Raw genomic sequence first — 19711 nt, 5'->3', positions numbered from 1 at the left:
TTGAAGTCACCAAATTCCCCGGCTGTTTTGTCAGTATCCACTCTAAAAACTCCATGCTGGCACGACAGATTACCAGATTTAGTTTGAAGTGTTTTGGAGTAGTTTTCCACTTGTAATGCAGATTTTCTAGTTTGGGAAGCACCATTTCATGGATTTGGAGGATGCTAATAATGCTGAGTACAGACAGGTACAGAGATAAATAATGGATTGTTTTGAAAACTGACTCAATGTGCTTTCACAAACAACTCAGGGTAAGTGGACTTTCACCCAAATAGGAATCTGGGCCCAACTATCCCTTTAACAGTTTATGTTTTATGTTTATTATTTGTATGAGCCTCTCTACAGCTCTGACCTTTGCCAATAATAAAGTCATTGATTAGAATGCACTTACTATGAAAATGTGTGGTTGCTTCACCTAACTCTTTTAAAATGTATGCACATACTGAAAGTCACTCTGCATAAGAGCTTCTGCTAAATGACTAAAATGTAAATGTAAAAATGTTCACCACGAAATAGTACTACTTTTCCATAAAATGTTTCAAGTTTGTGCACACATTTTATTTAAATATTTTTTGACTTATTAAAGTCTTATCCATACAATTAATGATCCACCATCAAAGTTGTTTCTTCGTTCTCTTTAATTGGCCCTAATACTCTTCATGAGTCGATGCAACTGTTGACAAGTCTCTGCTCTTGGGTTAATGGACTGTATAAATGAGGTCAGAAGATTTCAGTCCGAAACCTAAGCAACCTGATCTGCATGTCCAGAAAGAAAAGCCTTTTCTTTTCAATTTGCCTTTCCCTAAAACAGACATGCAAAGTCTTTTTTTCTCTTTGTCAAACGTTGAGGGACCACAGCAGCTTAATATTGATGGGGCAGTCCGTTGTTGTTTTAACTGATGATAATTGCTCCTTTAAGTTGTTGTTGTTATCATCAAGTCCTTGCTTTTGAACCAAGCGTGATACAGGGACAGGCCCTCAACTGGTCTGCTGGTCTCAGGCACTGCCTTGCAGTGCAGCTGCGTCATTGCAGCCAGGGGTTCAAAGCCTTGTTGATGCATACCAACAGTGCACTGGGATCCCACAAATGGTGGCACAAATTGTCTGGGTATCGACCAGGATGGCCAGGTTTCAACAGGGTTGCCTTGATCACTTGTGCTCTGGCAACTCTTCGTTGTAGGTTTGGCACCTGCAAACCCAATCGTGATTGTTGGCCAGGGAATGCGCTCTCCTCCGGTTCAGATGTGCTGGCCTACAGTTCCTGGCTGTGCAAGCAGTGTAATGAGAAGCAGAACTGCTTGCCAATACATAGGGCTGTCTCTAAGAATCCCCGGAAAAGATATACGCCTGGGCCCCCCCCCCCCCCCCCTCACTTACAGACAACGTTGATGGGATTATTTTACACATTGTCCTCTATACAATGCAGTGTAACTTCTCTATTCTTTAATGTTCTTACTGTTGATGCCATCGTTGGTCTACCGACATTTGTCTGAACCTGCTGCCCACCCTCTCTCATGGAGTGGCCATCATTGACAACATGGTCGATAATTGTACTATGGTTCATTGTTTTCCACTCTGAGCTACTCCATCTCCACATATCTGAGATTCTCTTCCCTTAAACATTGCTTTGTCCAATTATTGCGAAGAGCAACTCACAGATTCCCTCTTTTATGTATGAATAAGGACTGATTGCTGACTGAAATGTAGTGCAAAGAAGTTCTGTATATAAGCCCAAAGAGATTCACATTCATGGGAGTAGTTTTCGTCAGCTATGACCAAATGTTTTCATTTTGTTTGACATGATTTACTCAACTGAGTTTAGGATTTTCAGTAGAGAGTTGTGTTTGCTGATTGGAAAAAAATATGCTTAGCATTGACTTTGTGTGTGAAAGCAATGAAAAATTACTGTTTTGCAAACAAAGAACAACACTTTGCTCATTAGATTAAAATGGTGATCAACTTCACCCCTGTTTCATAAAAGTTTCTTTGCAATTCAAGAAAAAATGCAATCTGATTCAACCTTTGACCTTGTTGTAATGTATAGTACTGTAGCATATTGCAAATAGCAATTGTGAAGCATGTATCTTGCATTTTCTGGTAATTGGATAATCCGGTTGTTAAAATCTTTCAATTTTCTGTAGAATAAAAACTTGCATTTGGAATATAGCATCAGTTATTAAAGATATGAACTAACACATAAAAAAAATGTTAAATAGTCAAACAAGAAATGCAATAACAATGGATCTGAGAAATTAATACAATCAAACAATCCAAGATATGTCAGATAGTAAATATATAAATAATAACATTATAAACTAGATGTGCTGTGTGTCCAAAAGCACCCTAAAATAAAAAGGTATGGCTACAACAGTGTATCAAGATCTTCCTGAAATATTTCTACACTTCCCGAGGCCCTCAGATCCTCCTATTGGCTATTCCAGAGCCAAGGGGCATCAGACTCACCAATTGTTTTGCAGCTAACCTTTGGAACAACTAAAACGTCTGGGCAGAGGGTCTGCCCATTAACATACACATCGCTTTGAAACATATCAGACGTGTTCTGGTGCAAGGCCAAGTGTTACCAAAATACATCTTAAAATAAATAGCAGGCAGCCACTGAAAGGATTTTAAAACAAGTGTTCTGTGTGCTTTCTTTGTGGTATTAGTCAGCACACATTCTGCATTTGGATTTAAAAGGGGTTGGCTAATACTTTTTTGGGGGGGGAAAGACCGGAGAGGAGAGAATAGCAATTTTCTACACTGGGAAGGAAAAGTGTAGTCCTGTGAGAGTCGGGGGAGACATGACTGTACGTGGAGGTCACAGCTCGGTACCTCGACCCTCACTGAGGAGGAATGTGATTTTGATGAGGTGTAGTTGTGATTCATCCTTGGCTGATTTTCCCCCTGTGTTCTGCTCTGCTCAGTGATGGAGGGATGCTGAAAGGTCATATGCTCTTGGCTGGATTTGATTTGTTGCCCTTTACATTGTTAGGAGGGGAGTAGAACCACAGCATTAATCTGCAGACAGGGGCCGAGGAGGAATTTGAATCACTGTTGGTTTGGACTTGGAAAGGGAGGGGGGTAGGGTAGGGCAGAGGAGTGTGTGTGTGTGTGTGTGTGTGTGTGTGTGTGTGAGGGGGGATGGGGGGTAGTATGAACTGTACCTTAACCCTTGCATGCCCAGACCTGACACAAATGATGTCAGTCACAAGAGAGTGTACACCAAATGTAAACAATAATGAAAATCAAGTTAATCGATTCCGGGGTGGTCCAGTTGGCTGAGAAAATACAGTTTACAGAACTGAACCAAATTAATTGAATAATGTCTGAAGTTTGTTTAATTAATCTATAATTCTCAAATGACAAAATCTCATAGTTTTTTTTTAAATATATATTTTACACAGGAGCGCGGGCAGTCACATGAGGCAAAAATCCCAACACATTCTATCATTCTAAAAAAGAACTAAACGACGCACGGGACAGAACAGCTGTGGTCGCTGTCTGCAGAGTGAGGAGTGGTCATGGAACTGTGTGTGTGGAGAGAGTGCGTGCACATTACGTCAGTTTGATCAACGGTTATCTATTTCTAATAGAATTCGCCATGTGCAGATCCTTTGGGAATGTGCATTATTCAACATGTTGGCAAGCGTTTTATTGTCGAGCATGTATCTCGGTGCATGTAGCCCAAGTCTGTGGGGCGAAGCAAGCGGTGTCTGCAAAAACCGACGCCTCGGGCGCTCCTGAATTTGAGCTATGTATGTTATGTGGTTGTGGGTTCATTAAAATGCATGTCAACGTCTATCCGCACACGAAGACGTTTTGTGCTCGGAGTACCCCACTCAATCTCTTTATCTCCAAATGAAAGACAAAAATATATATATATATATATATATATATCCCATTTCTTGTAGTGCTACTGTCCGGATAGTCAAAAACATTTTGTGTTGGATTTACCTCTCCTTTTTTTTTTCTTACAGAACAAGCACATTAATATTGGTTTGGAGATGGCAAAAAAGCCGCCGTTGGGCTTCGAACAGACTTCAGCACCTTGGAGAGTTCCTACAGCATCTGACTTCAGGAGCCTTTTGAAATTAAGCAGTACCATTACCAAAGCTGCACACGTATGCTATGGTAAGCAATTGTGGCGAAATAAACAACAATCTAAAGATTTGAATCTCTATAATTTTTTTAAAAGTCATTTTACATGGAAATAAAGCCCCTAGAACAACAGTTTAGGTGGTAACGAGAAGTTAAAGACAAAGTAATATTAATTAAACAGCAGAAGTATTCAAATGGTGTGAACTTATGAAAAGCGTAGACCGTGTTTGCGTGCGTACATGCGTGCGTTGGTGTGTATTATGTTTGTGTGGGTGTATGCGTTTGTGTGTATGTTTGTGTGTGTGTGTGCGAGAGAGACAAAGAGAGAGAAAGAGAGAGAGAGCAGATACTGAGGGACTGGGGGAAAACAAATGACGGGTCTCGTAGCCTGTAGATGGCAGGAGCGTCCTTCTACACTGCTTCTTGATCCTAGAAATTACTAAACTTGAAAGTTAAAAGAGGAAATTGAATCCTGGTTGATTCAATCAATGTCTGTTTTAATTTAAATGAGGCATACATCTGCAAAGGGTTTACTTTAGAAGGTATTTCACCCGAGTATTTCAGACTTATGGTGGCATAATTTCTGGAAATGACGATTAAAAACCTGGTGCTGGTTATACAACATACATAGAATAAACCAGACAATCTACTGCGATTAGAACGAATAACACGATTCCAAAAGAAATGAGGCTTCGTTCCCTGAATCGTCTTTCCTAGTAGACAGAACGCATTTATAATTCTTCTAAAATGGTCTAATAAGGTTGTCAGTCAGGAACAATTCAACAATGTAATGCATGACTTGTTTAAATAAAACGTTATCTGAACTGTGTTTGGCTAAAGGTTAGCCTAAACATAACTTCAGCAATAAGAATATGTGATATAATTATTTATTTCCCTGCTGCGAACGCAGTAGACTTGTGTGCTTCGGGGTTTTCTTATTTGATGGCTGTGTCACTGTCTCAGACCATATGATGAAATGTTTTGACAGAAAGGATTGGATGGATACACATTTTCGTTTAAACAACGTACCCCAGCTCACGAGGAATCGAGCTGAGAGTTTTGCCCCTGTTGGTGAGATGGTTGAGTCCTCGTCAAGGTTGCTGTGGTATCCCAGCATCGCCGTTCACTTCGAGCTGTGACCGCGCGCCAGCCACAACGGAAGACACACTGCTACCCGCTGAGGAACGGAGGAGATTAAGAATAAAATAACTAGCTTCATGTGAACATGAAAACAGATGACATAGGGTGGTATCGAAATAGGTCGACGGACTTCCTAAAGCTTCTTAAAAGAGGATGTATTAAATGTGGTCCAGTGGACTTTTTCCAAGCTAAGAAAATGAGGATTAAAACTGGAGTTATATTTTGGAATCTCGTATTTTTTATGACGGTCACGTGTGTACGAGGTAAGGAACAATATTCTGATGTCGGATGCAGTAAAGCCTTACTTGAGTTCTTTTAGGATGGTGTCTTTTTTTTACAGGAAGATCCGTCTGTGCAGCAAAAATAGGCTGGAGCTAAAGGGAAGCATTAACTTGCCAGGCTCTCCGTTCAATGCAGGCATTGAGCGAGGGCTCAATAAATATTCTTGCAGTATGCTCAAGCGGATACGTGAGTTGCTTATGCCTATTAACAGCTGGATTGTGTAGGGGACACTATGTACCCCTACGTACCCCTACATGGATACTGTATTTTCTTGGTTACCTTAGACCCAGCTCATCGACCACCTATTTTACATGGTTTTGTTAAGGGCTAACGTTTGTTTTAGGAAACTAGAAGGGGGGAATTATAAAAGGAGCAAAAGCCTCGTTTTATACATTATCTTAAGGTGCGTTACAATGTTAGGCTACATGGGAAGACCAAGAAGGCTACGGACATCTGTCATCTGTCTGATTCCCTTGAAAGAGGGGATATACAATGAACATAAATAGTCTGTAAATGGAAATGGGCACCAATTTCATCAGACAGATAATACCGCTCCCCTTTTTCGTGAGTCTACATGGCGGGCAAGTGCTCCACCTAACTACAAACAAAACCAAGTCTTAAACGCCAAAAATCCTTTTATGTATCTGTACCTTTGCTTAGCTGGTAGCCATGCATTCCCTAAGCCAATAGAACAGAGGCTTTGGTGGGCTGTGATTTAACTGTTGCGCGCACCGCACAGACATCAAACAGAGCGCACCGACGCAGATACATCATGAATTGGCAAAAGATTGGATTGGTTATTTTTAACCGTTTGATATCTACGGGGTTTCTTATAATTATACAATCTCCAAAATATGAGAGGGTTTAATGATTTTGGGGGTAAATGAATCAGCCTGAACAGAAGGTTTATGTGCCCGACACATTATGCACAATATTAATGATTCAAATGCTAAAGATGAACCCTGAACATTTAGAGGAGTATCCTACATCTGGTGTTGTGCCTCTACCTGCCCGCAATAAAAAAAAAATATTGCTTAGCTTACCACTTTTTATAGCTAGTGTTATCGATCCCCTATGTCAGTGTAATGTAGGTGCAACGTTGAAATCATACAGGGTACCGTATTCTGTTCGTTTTGTCTCCATCACACGCCTGGTAAGATCTTTTCAGATCAGTCAGACATTTTTACTGTCGATACCCACTCAGCGTTGTTTGCTGGATGTCTGATTAATATGCTGTACTGCGCGCGCTCTGCATCCTGGTCACCCATCGATTCACATCTAAGACCCGTCAAGCCCAAGGCCTCTATAAACAGCATTTATTACGATAGTTAAGAAACACAAACAAACCCTGTCCGTAACACCTTTTCAGAGGACAACATCATTCATGCGCGTTGAGGAAATATGGAAAAAAGTAAGCAAACTGCAGTCTCTGTCCTCGGTGCAATGTCTAGATGATAAGCCGACGCGCGGTGGCGGTGTGTTGAGATCCGGACGATAATGAATGCTTTCTATCCAGCAACACACCCTTCCCTTTCTTTTTCCACACTGGAGGATTTCCATAGTCATACATATAGTGATTGCATTGTGTTTGTTCACTTCCAGTGAAGAGATACAGTACTACCCAAATTCCCAGTCTATAATTCAATTCTGAAGATTCTTCCTTTTTAAAATATTTATAAATCCGTAATTATATGCAACTCTACAGGGTGTACCGCAATCATATACGCGGCCTTCCTGTAAATACTCATTTAGTCAAGTCGTTCATTTCCAAATACATTTTATGAATATTGCCGTGCCAGCCATGAAGGTCTGAGCCATAGACATTTGAATACGAACCCCGACCAGCATTCTCTCAGCCAGACCCCATTCTCTCCCACGGCGTCATTATCTGTGTCAAAAGTGTGGGTGAATACAGCCAGGCAAGTCATGGCCATGAGCAGTATTGTATGCACAAGGCTCTGAACTCAGCATGCTCCCATTTTCAGCCATTTAGCAGACACCTTTATAAGACTCCCCCAGAGTGACTTACGGTCTATGAACACTGTCACACAAGGCCCCTGTGGGAATCGAACCCGCCACCCTAGTGTTTCCGGGCCCTACGCAGTACCAAACAAGCCGAGCTGGGTGACAATGTGATGAACCCAGATGGATTAATAGCACTGAGCAGGATTATGCCTGTGATCAGTATTGCAACATATACACACACGCACACACACTCACACACACATGAATGTACACTGCATGGAAACACCCACTCACATGCAAGCATGCACATCCCTACACACGCAAATACACACACACACACACACACACAGTCTCCACACAGTCTCAACACACACAAACACACACGCACAGACAGATGTAAGTGTATTCTTTTTCTGCATCTCTGTCTCTCTGTGTGTGCTTGGAAGACGTCTGGTGTGTGCTGCCGAATGCTCTCTGCATTCACATGAAAGGACTGTTTGAGTCTTCCTCAGCCCAGTCTGCTGCGGTGAGGCGGGCAGGTGCACAATTCCTTACAGAACCCACATGTCTGCAGTCACACAGATTGCTCGCGCCGCTGTGACATTGGGAAGGGGAAGTGTGTGCGTGCCTGTGTGTTTCGGAGTGTGTGTGGGTGCGTCCGTGCGTGTGTGTCTATGCGTTTTCATGTGTGTGTGTGTGTGTGTGTGTGTGTGGGGGGGGGGGTCTGATCACGGGTGTGTCTGTGTATCCATTGCAGGGGCGGGGGGTGGTGTTACTGTCCCGTATGTGTATTTTAGCATGTCTGCAGAATAGCTTGATTAACCATATACATAGTGGACGGATGGTGTATTGAACTGCACTTAAGGTGAGTGTCAAGAGATGACATACTGTCTTCCAAGGATGGGCACAACGGTCATTTTCTTTTCAGCTGTATCCTCTTCGTCTTGGTATCATAAAGAGACCAGTGATTCTGGACCTCATTGACAGACGTATTGATTTCAGTTACGGTTACAGACTCAGAACACCACATTGCGTCAATGCTGAAATCACCCGCTTTTGTTTGGACGAAAAAAAAAATCCAACTTTGGCGCTGAATGGATGTTCTTAAATAACGGCGGGTTTCATTTTGGTTGTGTGGGCGAGCCCTGTGGTCAAGAGCATTCAGCCTGTAAAACCAAAGGTTGCTGATTTGAATCCCTGAGCTGTCCAGGTAATAGAATCTTCTGTCGTTGTGCGCTTGATCAACTCAGTAAACCCCAATTGCTCCTGTAAGCTCCTCCTTCATGAGTGTCTGCTAAATGATGTCAGTCAAAACATTTCCGTTCTATAGTAATCTGAATGCTAATTACTGAGTAGGGCCTGTATTGATAAAATGTGTCGAAGCTGGACTTACAGGGATAGGTCGACATCCATATGTTCTGACTGCATGACAGTTTAGAAAAGAAAACTGTTCCTTGATCGGTGTTCCTACTCTGAGATGCTTTGTGGATACACGTCTTGATTTGCCGTGCAAACTGTCCGAAGATTGCAAACCCAGTGTCCCTTTGGGATTACTTCCCAAACATACTCGTTAGTAACCCTTGGTTGGTGTTTCTTTGGGGAAATCAGCCTTAACCTTTTGACACTGTTCCCCTGTGGCAGAGATGGAGAGACCTGTGGTTGGCAAAGTGACCAATCCATAGTAGTTACAATGTTATCGTCCCCATGAGTGAGTTATTATCCAAAACAAAAGGTTATTGCCGCATTGATTATTTATCAAGGCTGTGAACTCTCGCTAGTGTGAGTCAACATACCTAGAATTTTCCAGTATTCCTACTTATTGTGAAGAATTTTCTTTGCATACTGTTAAATTCTCTTAAAAAGTGGTTCTCAACTGCGAACCTGGGGACCCAGAGGATTGCTGCTTTTCTGTTCTGTTTATTTCATTCACCTAGTTTCCCAGGTCTAAATAAGTCCCCGAATAAAGGATTCTCCAAGACTGCCTTTCACTAGAAGTATCTAAGAATCTGTGTCTATCACTGGAATTCCATGAGACTCAGTGATTTTCTCTAGATAATTGAAGAGTCTATGTTTTTCCCTAGAATTCCCCAAATTTCACTGAGAGTTGTTGCAAGATGAATCATCTGATGAGTAACCGTGACAGTGCGAGTAGAGTAGTATGAAATGTCAGTGAGCGGACATCCAGAATGAAATTACAAGAGCACTACTGACTTGAAGGGACTAATTGTTGCCAGCTTGTTCGATGCATGGGGACGACCTCACACAGTAGGAGGTGTTGTGTGTGTATCGTGACAGCTGACACTGAAGACTCGTTTAGTCGAAATTCCCTTTCGCCTTCACGACTCCGATACGAAACCCGTAACGCAGCCTCTTAGGTTTGGACGTGTGACTGTCATCACTTTCAGGCCGTTGGAGGCCTTTCTCCAGCTTGGTTTTCTTTCATACCCACTGTTATCGTGCATGATAAGGTCAAATTTCACATTGTTTTGTCTGCCGTCATTTTAACTTCAAATCAAATTGTCGCTTTCCATTCTACCTCTTGGTCATTTAGGTATATTTCTCAAAAATGTGCTTTATAATCCATTGTCATGCCGTGAACAAATGCACAATATTCATTGTGTATTTACCACCGTATATTGCTTAGCATATTGCTGTTGCTATGCAGATTCTTCCAATCTTTTTTCTCTCCCAATAAGGGACCAAACTATAATATTATTGTATCTAGTGGCTTTATGCCTGGTATGTAGTTGACATTCATTCCAGGATGATGTATATAGGGTTGCCGTGGGTCTCTGTTTTCTAAAATGCTGGTCTTAGTCTATTTACAGTCCGGTGCCCTTTCCTTGGCTCTGGTCCTGGACTGGCTGGACATCCCAGTACTTACAGCACAGCGCTGCCCTTGGCGCTTTCCCTGTGACCTTCCTACATGAGAAGGGTAATGCTGTTTTATAGGTCCAGTAGCATCAGGTGCTTCAGGGAAGGTGCAATGGTCTGTTTGAGAAAGATGCTTTGTCATCACACGCCGCCATCATCGTAGCCGGTGCTTGCCAACGGACACCAAGACCCCACCTATGAAGGGGTTGGTTCAGTTTGGGTACTGACCTCAGGGAGGTTCCCATTTCCACACAGGGTTTGGTCTTGACTCTGAGGGCAGTTGAAGATGTGGACGCGTGGGCCTTGGGTGACATTTTTCCTTGTTCATTGTTTGGAAGCCATGTTCTCTACACCGCAAGCCTCATTTAACCAGAAGCTCCTCTGTCAAGGAAACCTATCCTCTTTCATCACACCTGACTGTCACACTGGGCTTTGGAGGAAGTGCATGTTGAGCTGCTTTACGCGACTTTCCCTTTATTCTGTTCTTACTTTGAGATTACTTTGTTATGTATCTCTTTTTTTTTTTCTGTTGAAAGATGTGTAACATCAAACCTGTCTGTAGCACCACTAACAACAAATCAATGCCCAGAAGAACAGCTGAATTCCATGCTCCCCTTATAAAGTGTTTGCTGTTACTTCCTCTTTCGGTTGGGATGAAGGATTCCCTCCAAGAGTGACTGACTCTGCTGGACTGTGTTCTACACAGGAGTCACCATTAACCTTGTCAGCTAGTGTCTACTGCTTTTGACGGTGAGCACAGCTGCTTGCTCCATGGTCACAATGAACCTGGCTGTAAATTAGTCGACATCCATGTCATTCCTTTCAATACTAAAATTATTTCTCTACAATGCCGCCCCCCCCCCCCCCCCCCCCTTTGTTATGTGTTCAGGGTTATTGTAGTACTGTAATAGACTGTGTTTACAGATGACATGCTTCAAATTGCATTTTTAGTTTGTACTTCTGCACAGCAATCGTTTGAAGGTCAGATCTGCAAAAAACAAAGTACACACTGGATCCATTCTTAACGGTGTAGGTGCGGTCTTTCTGGTGGTTTAACCGACTGATTTCTCTGTGACTGACAAAATTGGAATGACTCAAGCAGCCAGACGAGTTGAACCTGGGCACGGGTTCCATCTTAAGTGGGTAAGGAAAATCAAGATGGAGCAGTAATTGGGATGGGAACTGTGTGGGGCTGTAATCATAAATGAAGTTGTTGTTTTCCCTCCAGCTATCCAGTGTGGCAACGGGCTCAATTGAAACAAACAATCAGCTTGACTCCAAAAGGTTTTGTGTGTGTGGGAGGCATCAGTAGATGTCATATCAGCAGGGGAGTGGAAGAAGATGGCTAATTTGGATAACATGATGATCTCAACGGGGAATCCTACAGGATAATCACTCCAACGGACAATGTGAATTTCCCTTCTCATGGATGTCAGTGGAGCAATGGCGGGGCAATGTGTGACACTGAAACGTTGTCTCATATGCGTTGTCTCAGTAAACCACTATGGAGTTTTGCAGCTTTCTTGAAAGTATGATAGAGAAGGTACAGTGGGAAAACAGGTTGGGATCTTGATGGTTTAGATGAGGTTGGTTGCAAATCCCCGTAATTATAGAGGGTCTGACATTTTGCTTGAGTGTAATTATCCTGTTGGCTCCTGTTGAGCTCCTGTTGAGCTGCTGTTAGCTTTTAGGATGGGGACAAACTTAAAGTTAGTTTAAGAGCTCAGAATCCCTCAATGAAAACTGCTTTGACAAATTTCCCTACAAGTACATTTTGTATTTCCAGGAACTTTTCTGCTAATAGAGTAAGGAGTGCAATTTCTTCAGTTTATAAATAATCTCAACTTTGCTACTTTACTCATAACACCACCATTTTCAGTCTTAAACAGTGAGGCTACCTGCTTTCAAAAAGATGTGTAATGTACTCTACGGAATGAAGGGTAAGTTGTAGAGGGTTCTTTTAATTCAACCAATCAGTTTATGCATTTATCCATCCACTAATCCATTAATCAATTACTTACATTTAATTAATTAAATAAATGTGTAATACCATTAATCCATTCAATTCCATCAAGGCTGGTTAGTTTCAGGAAGTGTTGGCAAATCTTTCTGAGCATTATAAATACTGAGCTCTGAACACTGGACCTAAGCATCAGGACAGTTAATTCTGATTCATGGTGTGTTTTCTGCTGGGCTCTAATACAAATGTAGTGTTGCGGTCAGTGTTGAGGTATTTCCAAAGTAAGTTTAAAATGTCAAGTGTTTGGAGAGGCAATATTTTGCTCTTCTAGATCACAACCAGTCTCACTGCTGCCCTTTCATATATTTAACGTTACCCCTCTGTCTTCAGTGTTTTTCTTTTTCCCCTACCCTCTATCCCTCTATCTCCCTTTTTTATCTCTCTCTCGTGTCTTGCTCTTCTATTCCTCTCTGCGTCCTTTCCCTCTGTCTGACTCCATATGTACAATGGATATAAAAAGTCTACACACCCCTATGTAGAAATGGCAGGTTCTTGTGATGTAAAAGAATGAGACAAAGGGAAATCATGTCAGAACTTTTTCCACCTTTAATGTGGCCCATAATGTGAACAATTCAATTGAAAAACAAACTGAAATCTTTGAGGGGGAAAAATTATTAATAAAAAACATACAATAACCTGGTTGCATAAGTGTGCACACCTTTAAACTAATACTTTGTTGAAGCACCTTTTGATTTTATTACAGCGCTCAGTCTTTTTGGGTAGGAGTCTATTAGCATGGCACATCTTGACCTGGCAATATTTGCACACTCTTCTTTGCAAAAGTGCTCCAAATCTGTCAGATTGCGAGGACATCTCCTGCGCACAGCCCTCTTGAGATCACCCCACAGATGTTCAATTGGATTCAGGTCTGGGCTCTGGCTGGGCCATTCCAAAACGTTAATCCTCTTCTGGTGAAGCCATGCTTTCGTGGATTTAGATGTGTGCTTTGGGTCATTGTCGTGCTGAAAGGTGAACTTCCTCTTTATCTTCAGCTGTTTAATGGACGCCTGAAGGTTTTGTGCCAAAATTGCCTGGTATTTGGAACTGTTCATACTTCCCTCCACCCTGACTAAGGCCTCGGTTCCAGCTGAGGAAAAACAGCCCCAAAGCATGATGCTACCACCACCATGCTTCAACGTGTGTATGGTGTTCTTTGGGTGATGTGCAGTGTTGTTTTTGCGCCAAACATACCTTTTGGAATTATGGCCAGAACGTTCAGCCTCGGTTTCTTTAGAACATAACACATTATTCCACGTGCATTTGGGAGACCTGTTTGTTTGTTTTTGCAAACTTCAGCCGGGCTTGGATGTTTTCCTTGCCACCCTACCCCATAGCCCATTCATATGAAGAATACGGGAGATTGTTATCACATGTAGCACACAGCCAGTACTTGCCAGAAATTCCTGCATTTCCTTTAATATTGCCGTAGGCCTCTTGGAAGCCTCCCTGACCAGTTTTTTTCTTGTCTTTTCATCAATTTTGGAGGGACATCCAGTTCTTGGTAATGTCTCTGTTGTGCCATATTTTCTCCACTTGATGATGACTGTCTTCACTGTGTTCCATGGTATATCTAATGTTTTGGAAATTCTTTTGTACCCTTCTCCTGACTGATCTTTCAAAAATGAGATCCCTCTGATGCTTTGGATGCTCTCTGTGGACCATGGCTCTTGCTCTGAGATGCAACTAAGAAAATGTCAGGAAAACCCTACTAGAACAGCTGAACATTATTTGTGATTAATCAGTCACTTTAAATGATGGCAGGTGTGTAATGACTTCTATTGAATGAGATTAGTAAACTCTGAACACATCCCCAGTTATAAGAGGGTGTGCACACTTATGCAATCAGGTTATTGTAAGGTTTTTATTTTTCATTTTTCCCCCTCAAAGATTTCAGTTTGTTTTTCAATTGAATTGTTCACAACACGGGTCACATTAAAAGTGGAAAATGTTCTGACATGGTTTCTCTTCATCTCATTCTTTTACATTACAAGAACCTGGCATTTTAACAGGGGGGTGTAGACCTTTTTACATCCACTGTATGTCTCTCTGTCTCTCTCTCTGTGTGTCCCATATGGTAACATGTAGGACTTCATTCCATTGCCTTACCTCTCTCTCTTTTCCTCTATTGAAGAATCTCTCCTCCAGCGGTTTTGCCTGCCTGGGGAGTTCAGTTCCAGTCTGGTATTGATCAGTTTTGCTGCTGGTGTAATGGCTGTGTCATGCTGCATTGCATTCATGTTAGACAACACATGCTTTTTGCACTTCATTACCTTTCATCGGGCTCCTGTGAAATTTCGGCTCCCTTTTCTCCCCTTTCCCAAAGCACAAATGCATCAATTAATTAACCAGAGGTGTCCAGTGTGTGGTGTCAGAGCAGCGGAATTGAAGGACATCTAGACCAATAATTCGCCCCCTGAAAACCTTTACCGGGTACAGACGTTATTTTCTCTTCATGAATCCCCTTTTGCAGCTTAACTCGTCGATTGCTAGATAATGCATTCGCTTTGTGACAGCACAGAGGTCAAAAAGGCTGTTCCTCCTGTTGAGTTAGCTATACCCTCATGATTTATTCATGAACAGCGAATATTCTGTAATGCGCCGGTTGGGGGCTGATGACAAGTGATTCTGGTTTCATATTAAGATCCCCCTAGTTTAGTATGACCACCTGCTGCTTGGTCTAAAGAGCATTATATGAGCAGTTCCTCTGGTGTTGAAGGTGTTTAGTGTGTGTGTCTATGTCTGGGTGTCAGCGCGACATGTTTGCACAACACAGACAATCACCTGACCACCTGCTGCTTGGTCTAAAGAGCATTATAGGAGCAGTTCCTCTGGTGTTGAAGGTGTTTAGTGTGTGTGTGTGTCTATGTCTGGGTGTTAGCGCGACATGTTTGCACAACACAGACAATCACCTGACCACCATGCGATCGTTAGATTTTTAAGAGGAGGTAGTTTGCCGGCAGAGCGGCCCTTCAGTTGAATGTTCAATGATGTTTAGCCACAGTTTATTGGTCCTCCAATTTGGCACCTGTCGCCTGCTGATCGATAGGCTCCCAGCTGTGGGCCTCATACCCACAGTCAATTATCAGTTAGAGTCCAGATGCTCCACCAGGGGTAGACCAGGAAAAGCAACATCTGTAGACACGTCTCAGTACTGGGACTGCGGACGCAGCTTTTTAAATTTAAGAGCATAGTTCTTTGTTCTGGTGCGTTAAAGTCACCATGGGTAGATGATTTGCAGAATCAATAGGATAGCAATGTAAGGAGTAGTCACGGGCTCCATGCAGTGCCACTGTGTCAGGGTCTGTCAACTGCTGTGACATAGCTCATAACTCGTTACATTTGTATTGATTAAGTCTGGATTATACGTGTTGGTTTTTCGGAATTATTTTCATAATCTATGGCAAGTCAGCTTTTAAAGTTAAGTTAGCTTGCCACGGGGGCCTATTTCGATTTGAAAGCGCAGGGTTTTTGTTTTTGTTGTTGTTTCTACGGTTTCCTGACCCTATGAGCACGTCTGTACATTGCATGGTGAAGTGAGATTTATTTTTTGTATTGAGTGGCCTGCCATCATTATCCTGACTGAGTGGACAGCTCAAAGCCTCGGTGGAAGTCACAGTCATACGGCCGGGATGCAAGACACCTTTGAGAGACTTCAAACTGCCCTGCCTGCTTGCCTCCGGAGGCACAATTCCTTGAACTTTCTGTAAACAAGTAGAACATCAGGAGACCTCCAACAAGGGTTGCTGAAAAACCAGAGAATTTGTGGAAAGTTCCAGTAATTTTGATAGCATTGTGTAGAATAAACACCAACACTCTTAACCTTATTCTGGCATTATCACTTCTTTCCTTTTCCCTCCGTCAATGAGAGCAATCTCAACCCAATACACATGTGAAGCTGTACTTGAGCCATTCATCATGCCAGTTAGTGCTCTGTCACTGACATGTCATTTGACATTTATGCACTGTAGATTATGGTTATTTCAATAGAGGGTCTTGTGAAAGGGAGATTCATCATCTATACAGCTGATCACAGGGCTGTGGGATGATGAGTGAATATTCAGTTTTTTCATACACACTTTAATCTTAATGGAATATAGCATATTAAAAAATATGAATGACATGTTATCATAAGTAGCTAATTAATTGGACTAACCGATATGCCTCATGAGTAATGGAAAGCCGCAGTCCATTGTCTTTTGTTCATCGTCCAGACTTCAGTTCTGCATGCGTTCTCTATATCCACGTATGATTTAAGATTTGATTTATTTAATTCATACTCTCAGTTGACCAGACAGAACTATGCAGTATCCACATTTCACACACAACGCTTTAAAAAAAAGCCAGTTATAAAGGTAGATTTATTCTGACAAATTCACATGTTAAAAAGTCTGGTGGCGGTGGCTACAGCAGAACTGTTCGGATTCTGTGCCATTGCCTCCGTGCTGGACGGTTCTGAAAGTTGTGGTAGTGGAGAGCCTTTCTCAGTGAGGGTTGGGGGTGGGGGGGGCTCTAGGATGTGGTCCTGGTTGGTGTCTTTTTGGAGTAGCAACTTCCTGAGAAAGTCAATACAGAAAAAGAGAGATTATATTTATTAAATTCGAAGTTTAATAAATGTGTGATCACAGCAAACATTAATCCTTCTTCAGAGGCTTTATTTTAACATGTTGATGCCCAGGGATTATTGTAACAAGAATGTAAGCATTTCAAGTGGTCATGTCAAGTTTATCCCTTTGTTCAAAATGTTCATTATGTTCTACTGAATGGGACACACTTTGAATCTTGTTGTATGAAACAACACTTCCAAAGCTGAAAATCCCTTGCGAAACATTGCATGTTTTATGCTTTCATGACGAAATATGTGCTCAGACCTCTCCTTTGGGAATCCGGGCTGCTCCTTGTGTTTGATCTATTCTAGAGCTAACATACCTGATTGACCAGTCAACTAATTACCAAGCTCCTGGCTGGGTGAACGAGGTGAACCTGTTTGTGGCTATAACCTTTACGAAATTCAGAAACATTGTTAGAGAACAACTTTGTTGTCCTGGAGCAGTGATAGAAATACTGTACGGCTTGCAAAAATCTTGGTTGATTGCTGGCTCAAAGACTAGGCAGCAGTAAAGTGGTATGATATCTCAGTTTTAACATGCTTTTCCATCTGTTGGACTCGTGCAGTTACTAAATTGACCAAAGTCACTTTGGCTCAATAACACTCCGTGGTCCCTTCCATCGCTGGTCCCCGGTTTACATCTGAAACGTCCTGCAGTTTAGTGATAAGCTTTTTGTTCTTTTTTTCCCCTCACATCCTTTGTACTCCTTTCTTCTCCCTGCCATTTCACGTTATCAGCAGGCACGCTGCGGTGGATAGTCTGCAAGAATTTCAAGAGGTTTTTTTTCCAATAGTTACATGCTTTCATCTTTACTTGAACAGGCTTTTATCTACACTGTGTTATGACGAACAGGCATTTACCTTAATTCGATGTGATAGTTGTTCGGACATTGCTCAATTAATTGCTGAATTATTTGTTTAGATTTGACTAGATGTTTTTATAAAATGTAATAGGCTGTATCAGAGTGTATGGCAGTTGTTCTTCTATGTGCAGTACTGTGCAAAAGTCTTGGGCACCTGAACAGCGAACTAAATCATTAATTTGGATAATATGTTGTTCACTGGTAAATACATACAGTATCTCACAAAAGTGAGTACAACCCTCACATTTTTACAAATATTTGATTATATCTTTTCATGTGACAACACTGAGGAAAAGACACTTTGCTACAATGTAAAGTAGTGAGTCTACAGCTTGTATAACAGTGTACATTTGCTGTCCCCCCCAAATAACGAAACACACAGCCATTCAATAAATATATATTAAATCACTACCCAAATAAATGACTGTAGTTAGGCTTTCAGGTGCCTAAGACTTTTGCACAGTACTGTAATTACTATAGATATTTTGTTCTTGCTTTCGTGTTTTTCTCCTTTGATATTGTTATTTCACAGTGTAGCGCATTGTTTCATCCCTGTTAGTTGCCAGTCTCACACAGTTGTAGTATTTTCCCTAGAAAATCTCCCATGAAAATGCTGATTAGCTGAAATGGTATCCCTCATTACTTAATCACTGTACCTCCCGCAAGTGTCGTAACACTGAGGTCAAAGTTTATGTAATCAATCCCAGTAATAGCTTAAGTATTGTAAGTAAATGTATTTCCTCTCTTGCAAATGACTTTTATTTGTGACCATTTACAATCCCATCATCCAATTATGATACCCAATATTTATGAGGAACTTTCTTTTAGCAGCTACAGATGGATATAGCCTTTTTCCAGTCGCGTAGCCGCGGGCTTGGTGCTGCTTATGATTTAAAGAGCATTTAAAAAAGAAGCACAGTCTCTCATCTCAGGCCATGCGGGACACTCAGGCCTGCTTTGCAGTAAATGGCCTTTTTAAAGTCTACATGAAAACTTAATTCAGGTGCCACAACTGGTTGCAGAGGGTCTGAGACGAGATTGTGAATGCGAAGTCGTGTCAACACAACAGAATAGATCGGGGTTAAGCTCCAGGTTGCTGTAATGGCGCACACGTTTCCCCCTCAGACAGTTTGAATAAACCTAAATGAATAACCAATGCCTCTGCCGCTCTGGATCCACTTTAGCTAAATGAATAGAGATGCTAATGGTGTTGTTGCCATTAGAGCTAGCGCTTGGCAAGACTTGTCTTCTGTGGTACTACGCTGTTTCTTTAGCGGAACCCCGTGTTTCAGCAATGTGTTGTGGGGAGGGCAGATCATCATCGTTGCAACTACTGTGGACCCCTGCCGGTCTGACGGCACAGCTATTGGCTCACTGTCAATGGTAAAGCTCAAACCCAGTTAAAGTGCTTCACTTCCCCTGTACCAGCTTGTTCCTGTTTGGCCCGGTTATATGGCCCATCAGCATAAAATACCCATTCAGGGTTATTGCAGTCAACATTTAGAGCAGAAATTAGTGGGATGAGGGGAGTTTAAGCTGGTGCAGTGTACAGTCATTTACCCTCTGGAATACATGCTACTGTGAGATTTTAGGCTGTCCTCACGCGTGATGATTGGACCTCTTCGGTGACATGGTTAAAGTGTGCTCATCGACCAACTTCCGGAACACTCTTTACAGAGATTGTGTTCTTCCGCGGCGCAGGATTTTTGAAGTAAATTAGAAAGGATAACCTTGATAGTGATCCTGATGATGATGATGGTGATGATAGTAATTGTGATGATAGTAAGTGTGATGCTGATGATGATGATGGTGATGGTAATTGTGATGCTGATAATGACAGTCATTTTGATGACGATGATGATT

At 41.9% G+C, this 19711-nt stretch overlaps 1 protein-coding gene across 5 annotated transcripts in view; it reads left to right on the top strand.

Moving 5' to 3' along the window:
• Nucleotides 1-5261: 5261 nt before the first annotated feature.
• Nucleotides 5262-19711, top strand: part of csmd3b (CUB and Sushi multiple domains 3b) — a 418091-nt gene continuing 403641 nt past the window's right edge. For 4 of the 5 annotated variants that reach the window (XM_034294760.1, XM_034294758.1, XM_034294759.1 and 1 more), the window contains exon 1: nt 5262-5501. In XM_034294760.1, the coding sequence (XP_034150651.1) occupies nt 5324-5501 (178 nt within the window). In that variant the 5' untranslated portion in view covers nt 5262-5323. Of the gene's footprint in view, nt 5502-5578; nt 5707-19711 lie in introns of all 5 variants that reach the window. The other variant, XM_034294761.1, reaches the window with a different exon arrangement.

The sequence above is a fragment of the Esox lucius genome, chromosome 10, assembly GCF_011004845.1.
Source record: "Esox lucius isolate fEsoLuc1 chromosome 10, fEsoLuc1.pri, whole genome shotgun sequence".
NCBI classification, from domain to species: Eukaryota; Metazoa; Chordata; class Actinopteri; order Esociformes; family Esocidae; genus Esox; species Esox lucius.
The sequence above is the reverse complement of the archived record's forward strand: the minus strand, read 5'-3'. Positions and strand labels throughout refer to the sequence as shown.